The sequence below is a fragment of the Abramis brama genome (assembly GCF_963993115.1).
Source record: "Abramis brama genome assembly, chromosome: 8".
Lineage (NCBI taxonomy): Eukaryota > Metazoa > Chordata > Actinopteri > Cypriniformes > Leuciscidae > Abramis > Abramis brama.
The window spans coordinates 13,805,457-13,814,924 of NC_139970.1; the positions used below are offsets into that span (position 1 = coordinate 13,805,457).

The 9,468-nt window shown below is 37.4% G+C and overlaps 1 protein-coding gene across 2 annotated transcripts in view; it reads left to right on the forward strand.

The window, feature by feature from the left end:
• The window catches only part of kcnj3a (potassium inwardly rectifying channel subfamily J member 3a), a 160,735-nt gene extending 154,148 nt beyond the window's left edge, over positions 1-6,587 (forward strand). The window contains exon 4 of one of the 2 annotated variants that reach the window (XM_084123282.1): positions 5,438-6,156. In XM_084123282.1, the coding sequence (XP_083979408.1) occupies positions 5,438-6,030 (593 nt within the window). In that variant the 3' untranslated portion in view covers positions 6,031-6,156. Of the gene's footprint in view, positions 1-5,437 lie in introns of both variants that reach the window. The other variant, XM_084123281.1, reaches the window with a different exon arrangement.
• The last annotated feature ends 2,881 nt before the right edge of the window (positions 6,588-9,468 follow it).

A 9,468-nucleotide genomic window follows, 5' to 3' on the forward strand; every position in this document is an offset into this window, starting at 1 on the left:
TATTACCATCTTCATTACCATCACCACCACCACTCCTCACTACCATCATACTGCCAACATTCATTGTATTAGTCCATTTTTATTTTTATTTCTATCTTTTCTCCTATGTAACAATTACCATTGTCAGCACTCTCTATAGATAAATTAATTTTTAGATAGTAAGATATTAATAGAAGATAATATAATAAGATAATATAATAAGATAAGATAACCCTCCCCCCACATCTCTTCAGTCCCTATTTTCTCCTATACTATTTTTTTTTAATTATTTTTTTTTTATGTTATATGTAGTGTCTAAGGTGCATTAAAAGAAGAGGTCAAGTGTGAGAGTGTCTCAACTTGCTGTCCTATGGAAACCACTTCTCGCCTGAAGTTGATTTGAAATGATTTTGTATATTTTAGAGAGAAGTTTCTTTGGAGAGGAAATGTTAACCAAGTCTGATATTGCTGGTGGAAGTTCTAAATTTGTGGCTTTGATGTTTATTTTTGCCAGAACAGAAGATTTGAGTTGTAGGTATTTTAAAAATTCATTGCTCCTGATGCCAAACTCCTGGGCCAATTGCGGAAATGTTGTTAATGTGTTAGATTTGAAAATATGGTTAATGTGGGTGATACCCTTTTCAGCCCATGTGCGAAAATTCAGTATTTTTTTATTGCTTATAAAGTCAGGGTTGTTCCACAGTGGGGTGAGGTTAGATGGAGCTAGTATAGAATTTGTAATTTGGTGAAATTTCCACCAGGAAATTCTCTTCTTTTAAATGAAGTAATTTTTATATAAAAAAAATATATTCTCAGTTTATGTAATATGTATGAAAAGAGAGATATGTCAGTCATTCTCATCTCAGCTCATTAAGTTTTAATGTGACTCTGCCCACGGAGAGTGCGCGCTATTCAAACGCAAATAATCTGAGGTGATCCAGGCAAACCCGTGAACGCCCACATCAACTGGATAACACACACAGCGAGTTCACTTTCAGACTCATGTACTTTACGACGCTGTGAGGAATAATACTATCTTGATAATAATCCTGGAAAATTTACCTCAGAAGTGCTGGAAGTTTCATTTCGAGGAGCAAAGGGATCCGGCTGAGGAATAGGTCAGTTCTATATCTGCTTTGTTCTAATCGCAAGTGTCTGTACACGCTGAATGAATGAACGCACAGATGCGTACTGTTATGTAGCTACAGCTGGCAAAAAGACTGTTTAAATATGAATCGCGTTTCTATGTATGAATGAATGAACGCACAGATGCGCGCTGTTATGTAGCTACAGCTGGCAAAAATACTGTTTAAAAATGAATCGCGTTTCTGTGTGTGAATGAATGAACAGCTTTTACCAAACTCTATTGCTATACTGAGATGAGTAAAAATCGGATAGATTATAAAGTTTTTACTGTAAAATACTGCCACATCAAATAAGCTTATAATGTTGCCAATTTCTGCTCATATGAATTGAATTACGTATGATAAAATGTATACTTTAGTTTTTACAAAGAAAGATTACACTGGAAATATTGTTACAATTTTAACTGTTGTTGTAATTGTATAACCTTTTTAATAAAATAGCAACAAAAAAAAAAAAAAAAATATATATATATATATATACAAGGATAGATGTAAACAAAATCTTAAAAGGTCAATATAAGCCTTCTCTTTAAATCATTTTATTATGCTTTATTAGTGACACATTTGGGTAGAGAATATATTCCAAATCTGAAAATACAGTATGAGAACAATTAACTGCACAATTACTAGAAATGTTTACCTTGGATATTATACAATTTGCAAGCACAATTTGTGGAAAAAACAACTGTGAACCAATTATATATATATATATATATATATATATATATATATATATATATATATATATATATATATATATATATATATACAGTGAGGAAAATAAGTATTTGAACACCCTGCTATTTTGCAAGTTCTCCCACTTGGAAATCATGGAGTGGTCTGAAATTGTCATCGTAGGTGCATGTCCACTGTGAGAGACATAATCTAAAAAAAAAAATCTAGAAATCACAATATATGATTTTTTAACTATTTATTTGTATGATAAAGCTGCAAATAAGTATTTGAACACCTGTCTATCAGCTAGAATTATGACCCTCAAAGACCTGTTAGTCTGCCTTTAAAATGTCCAACTCCACTCCATTTATTATACTAAATTAGATACACCTGTTTGAGGTCGTTAGCTGCATAAAGACACCTGTCCACCCCATACAATCAGTAAGAATCCAACTACTAACATGGCCAAGACCAAAGAGCTGTCCAAAGACACTAGAGACAAAATTGTACATCTCCACAAGGCTGGAAAGGGCTACGGGGAAATTGCCAAGCAGCTTGGTGAAAAAAGGTCCACTGTTGGAGCAATCATTAGAAAATGGAAGAAGCTAAACATGACTGTCAATCTCCCTCGGACTGGGGCTCCATGCAAGATCTCACCTCGTGGGGTCTCAATGATCCTAAGAAAGGTGAGAAATCAGCCCAGAACTACACGGGAGGAGCTGGTCAATGACCTGAAAAGAGCTGGGACCACCGTTTCCAAGGTTACTGTTGGTAATACACTAAGACGTCATGGTTTGAAATCATGCATGGCACGGAAGGTTCCCCTGCTTAAACCAGCACATGTCAAGGCCCATCTTAAGTTTGCCAATGACCATTTGGATGACCCAGAGGAGTCATGGGAGAAAGTCATGTGGTCAGATGAGACCAAAATAGAACTTTTTGGTCATAATTCCACTAAACGTGTTTGGAGGAAGAAGAATGATGAGTACCATCCCAAGAACACCATCCCTACTGTGAAGCATGGGGGTGGTAGCATCATGCTTTGGGGCTGTTTTTCTGCACATGGGACAGGGCGACTGCACTGTATTAAGGAGAGGATGACCGGGGCCATGTATTGCGAGATTTTGGGGAACAACCTCCTTCCCTCAGTTAGAGCATTGAAGATGGGTCAAGGCTGGGTCTTCCAACATGACAATGACCCGAAGCACACAGCCAGGATAACCAAGGAGTGGCTCTGTAAGAAGCATATCAAGGTTCTGCCGTGGCCTAGCCAGTCTCCAGACCTAAACCCAATAGAGAATCTTTGGAGGGAGCTCAAACTCCGTGTTTCTCAGCGACAGCCCAGAAACCTGACTGATCTAGAGAAGATCTGTGTGGAGGAGTGGGCCAAAATCCCTCCTGCAGTGTGTGCAAACCTGGTGAAAAACTACAGGAAACGTTTGACCTCTGTAATTGCAAACAAAGGCTACTGTACCAAATATTAACATTGATTTTCTCAGGTGTTCAAATACTTATTTGCAGCTGTATCATACAAATAAATAGTTTAAAAATCATACATTGTGATTTCTGGATTTTTTTTTTTTAGATTATGTCTCTCACAGTGGACATGCACCTACGATGACAATTTCAGACCCCTCCATGATTTCTAAGTGGGAGAACTTGCAAAATAGCAGGGTGTTCAAATACTTATTTTCCTCACTGTATATATATATTGTCCTTGCATTCTTTCTTGTGGCTCAGTCACACACCTGAATGAAAGGCTCATTACGTATGCAGCCTCATTATGCGGGGGCCCATTGTCTCCTCAGGTGTGAATCACGCCCACCCACATATTGCCTTTCCAAACAAAAAGTGTCGTACAAAATTTAAATCAATGTATTGTTTTATGTGAATGATTAGGAAGGATGATTTTCACATCATTTTGAAGAAAAAACTCTAGGCGACAAAATGCATTATTCAGAAGTCTTACTGACACATATTTAGTATGTGTTTTGTGGCCTTATTTCAGACATTTTCATTTTTAGTTTTTTCAATAACCATGCATAAACATTATTTTCTCAAAAATGCAAACATGTACATACATGTTGCTCACATATTATGGTAGCCCTGTTTGTGCTAAATAGAGTGTAATTACACCTTTGCCATTAATATGTTTATAAGCAACTGAAAAAAGCACAAATGTAAGAAAATGTCAGAACATCTCAAGGACCCCAAAAACACCTTAGACCCCAGAGGGTTAATGTTGTTATCGGAACGGAAGAGCTGTGTTTTGTCCCGCGACTATAGCGTCTCACCGTCACCCAATTGCCCTGCTGCATGGGCTCTACTTCAGCCGGAACCGAACAATGTACAGAGTTCACTAAGCTAGTTGCATCCAAAGCAGTATCTAAAGCCCTTGCATTCTTACTATCCACGATTAAATTTGGATGCATGTCTCTAGTTCTGAAATCTTCCCCATCAGCTTTACTATCTCCCTGCATTTATCACATGTAAATCCTGTGCTGACAGAGAAGGATATGCTAAACATGTTGCATGAGGTGCAAGTAACAATAAGAGGAGAAGATGACATGACTTACTGTGTTTGTTGACTACTCACCTGTTATGAAGTGGAGGACGCGGAAGGATCCATTTGCAGCTCTTTATAAGAATGGTCAACAGGCAGGGTAAATCAACAGCAAACAGAACAACGGAGAACAGGCAGGGCAGAACGAGATCACAGGCAGAAGTCAGGGCAGGCAGCAGAAAGGTAAAGTCCAATAAGCAATCCAGGTCAAGACAGGCAGAGAACGATCAGAGGTCGGGGTACACAGTCCTAGGTCAGAAATCAGATCAGTAAACACAGAGATAAACGCTTGGAATTGAAAGCCGGGGCAATACAATACTTCGCAGAGAAGTGGAGTGTGGAAGTGGCTTTTATGTGTGTGTGAATGAGGTGCAGGTGTGTGTGTAATCAGTGCAGGTGTATGAAGTAATCAGTCCAGGTAGATGCAGGATGGGAAATGTAGTCTGTGAGTGAATCTGATAGTCCGGTGTGGAGTGCCCTCTGGTGGCTCTCAAGGGCACTCCAGCTGGTGACCGTTACATCACCTAAGTTGTTTGATGGACTCGTAAAAGGCGCAAGCGCGCACGGGAAAATTAAATAAATAAAGAGCACGCGGATGGCACGCTAACAGGCTAGCGAATTACTGGCGTGTTTTGCTAGCAATAACGATTTAGTTTGAAGCTAGCTATGTCAGGTTAATGTGTGATGTTGAGTAAGTTATATTTAGCAGTATAAACAACAAGGAATGATAGTAAATAATGATTCAAAACAGGAAGATATACGAAGCTTTTCAGACGCACACCAACGCAAACAGCAGCAGAGAGTCTATACACAATGTATCTTCAAGACAAGGGTCAAGTCATCTTCACATGTTTAATGTGTTTAATACGTATAGGTTAAGAAGTTTAGAACCAATCTCAACCAGAAATTGAGGAATATCAATACAGTTATGCCTTCCAAGCACTGTACTAATCAAGAGAGTTGTGTATGATACTCTAAGTGAAGCAATGCTTTTCCCAATTCCATCTGATTGATTAATCTCTGACCATTTCTTTAATTCTTCCATCTGTTCCTTTTCATGTGTCTTCTCTCAAAGGCATGACTTGTCAAGCACGGACATCGTACACAGAGGACGAGGTGCTCTGGGGCCACAGATTCTTCCCGGTCATCTCTCTGGAGGAGGGATTCTTTAAAGTTGATTATTCTCAGTTCCACGCTACATTTGAGGTTCCCACAACTCCCTACAGCGCAAAGGAGCAGGATGAGGCATTACTCATGTCCTCTCCACTCATGGCCCCATCACTGTGCAACAGTAGAGAGAAGAACAGCTCCCTGGACTGTCTGGAGCTGCTGGAAGACCTAGAGAACACCAGTAAATTACCAACCAAGGTACAGAAAATGACAGGTAGAGACGGGCTGCCCAGGAAGCTACTGAGAATGAGTTCCACCACATCAGAGATGACATACAGCCTTGGCGAACTGCCCATGAAGCTCCAACGCATCAGTTCTGTGCCTGGGGTCTCAGAGGAAATGCAGGTTACCAAGGCGACTAAGATTTCCACAGAGGCCATCAGCAAATCGGTTGCAGACTTGCCGCCGAAACTTCAGAGAATGGCTGGGGGAGGAGGTCGAATGGACGGACACCTGCCACCCAAACTCCGAAAGATGAATTCTGATCGTTTCACATAGAAGAACTTTCTTCTTTAGCAACAGTCAAATGAGCCCTCTTATAATTCAAGATATTTAGCGTGTTTATATAGACAGATACACCGTTTATGCTACTAATGTAGGTTAATGTAATTCAGAACATCTGTTCCTGTGGTGGGTTCATATGCAGTACAGAGACTCTTTCAGATTGTTGTTACTACAAGCACAATCTGGTATGGATGACACCCTCAAGTGCATGTTAAAATATTTCTCTCCCTCTGATGGCATGACAAGCTGTACATATTTTTCTTGCCAAGGAAATGTTAGCAAATATTATTTTCTCCAAGCCATATAGTGATATATCAGACAATTCCTCCTACGTGGCTAATTAGCGATTATTCATGTCATACAGTTAAGTTGTTCACCATAATACCTCTATACTGAGCTTATCTTACAATGCATGTGCATAAACATGATTAGATAAGTAATTATTTAGAATAGTAAAGCTATTGATGAACACTGAAGAAACAACATTACTGAGACTTGTCATTACTGAGCTTTTTATGACTTTTATATTTACTGAGAATATCAGAAAAGGTAAAAAAAAAAAAAAAAAAATAGGGAAATCAATTGGTAAAAGCTGGTATCTGTCATCTCATTCAGAATAGTTCATCCCAAAATGCTTTTGTTTCTTTCCCTCAGGTTGTTTGAAAGCCGTCTTGCTTTCTTTTGAGAAACACAGTCCATGCTGCAGTTCCTGGGGCTGTCAAAGTTAAAATAAGAAGAAAAGAAAAAGAAAAAGAAACCTGCAAAAGGTCCAAAAGAATGTACACTATATTCTAAGCTGAACATTTTCTCCTTCACATTAATGGGTTTGAAAGAACACGAGGACAGAAATTCAATTTTTGGACGAACTATTCATTTTACTATAACAGAGCAATAATTTAATGGCTGATGAGTACCAAAATCAGTGCTACCATTTAGCAAAATTACCTGGAATTTCAACACAAATTTGTTTATATGTCTTGTTTAAACTTGGGACATCTAATACTCATTTCACTACAGGTAAAGTGTGCACATTTTTAAAATGTTAAATGTTAAAATACTGTCTCCTACACCAGGTACATATGTATAAGCCATTCTTAGGTTGATTTCTCTAAAAAGATTAAACACTGTGGTTCTGTGGTATGGGGTGCCAGTTGTAACCTGACTAATCATTCTATTTCTTGCATACAACGGTGAATGTACTTTTCATTTCATCAATAACATATAAAAAATATGCCCAGCTTGCACAAAATGTGTTTTATTTAAAGAACACTCTTTCAGTGGAGGATATTTTGTGAATAAATTGTACTTCTAAATTTGGTGACACTAGTGGCACAACAATTGCACTCTTCACCTTAAGAACTGGACATGTTCAATGTCATTTACAGCAAATAGTTTATAAAGCATATTACTTGACAGTCTTTGATGTGCTTTCAGGACTTTAGGGCTCAATATAATTCCCACTATCCACATTATTAAATTATTTCCTCATAATAAGTCGAGTGAAGAATCCAGGAATGAAAAATCTGATTCTGCCTCTTCAACTTTTAATAACCCTGGACTTAAGTGCACCTTCTGCCTTTATTGAAAAGGATTTAAAGGAAGGTTAATTTAATCCCCCCACCACCACCACCGTTCTTTCCGATTTTAAATGTAAAGTTCGGCATCTGTGCAATCAGTGAAGTAGAACCGAGCATTAGAAGTCTTGATTGGCTTATCCTTTAAAGTGTTGAGGTGGTGTCTAAATCATGTTAATGCTTCCTCACTGAGCACCTCTCTCCCGAGAGAATTTTTTTTTTGCATGGATTGCCATTAAGGTCCCTACACTTATGTCCATTAGCCACAGCATCTTAAAAAAATGTGTAATTTGAGTGTTGTACACCTGCACCCTTAAAGATCATAACTGCTGTATAATAAATGATAGGTGGATTGAGATCCTAAAGCACTAAATAGAGTAACTCCTTCAGACCAACCCCTCAATATCATTTTCTCTACTGACTCTGTTATTGACGTCTTTTTATACCACTCTGACTCTCCATTGCAGGTCTGTGGTCATTATCATTGGAGAAAAGAATGAGGATTGAGGCTGGAACCAATACCCAATTAAATGCTGCCTATAAATCCAGTCAATCAGTCATTAATGAACTGTCTGTTAATTAGCTATATTGATTTCAGAGCTGGGTCATTCTCGGGAAACAATTAGTGCCTGGTAATTTCTACAAGGTGGCCTTTATATGTTATATTATTACAAATACAAATTCACAAACATTTAATAGGAAAAAAGGAAGCTAAATAGACAAGCAAATTTAAGGTAGAATACTTTTATAGGTGATATTTAGAACATTTGAAAATACATTCAATGTTAAATATTTCAAATAGTGTGAATGTCAAATAGTATCAAAAAGTTAATTATCCTCTTAATTACCAAGCAAATGACACTGTTTCCTAACAGCGGCATTGTTGTCAAACATGTTTAAATAAATATATTTAAGCAATATCACACAACATACAGAAAATAAAATAAATTAAATCCAGGCAATGTTACATGACTCCTCTACCCAATTTGCTTTTACTTCAAACCACTCACTACTCAGGTCTGGAACCCTTGAAAAAAACAAAAACAAAAAAACACAGAGACATTGAGTGGAATGCTGCTTGGTCAATATGTAGTATTGAAGTAGTATAATATCCTTTAAAATAAAATAAAAAAAGTAGTATAATATCCTACATCAGAAACATTTTTATATTATATTATATTGCATTGTACAATGTCAGACATTTCCTGTTGCAGTGAGAGTGTGAGTTAAATGAGCATACTTTACTATTATGCCTAAGTGGAATGATATGGACAAATTCTCAATACACACCATGACTATATTAAGGTAAATATGTTAGGTAAATCTGTATGGAATGTTAGAATATTACTATAGCCATATTAGTTACTGTATATTTGGGGTGTTAGCTGAGGAAGAGAGTGTGTGGGGATATCTGCACAATTTACTGCAGATATTGTAGAGTGATGAACTGTATCCAAAATAAACAAAATAAAATGACTTAATGTGTCCTCTAAGTGACAAAAGTATTTGCTTGCTTGTTAATTATCTGTATTATGGATGTGCCCGAAGCCGAATACCTTTCTCGGAAAGGCATGGATAATGGCTTCAAAACAAATAAATTCTACCGAATAATAAGAAAAATATTTGGCAGACACATTCACTCATCATGTTTGCTGAATAACAGGTGAGCCCCAGGGGACAGCAGAATATTATAAAACCTCTAAAATCACTACACATTAATGAGTGTGTTAAGAGAATGAGCATAAACTCTATGAATTAAATGAGCACAGTACAATCACAAATCAAATAGCCACGTTGCTGTCTCTGTGTCTCTCGGAAATCAAGTCAAGTCAAGCGCTTTATACAATATAAATTGTTT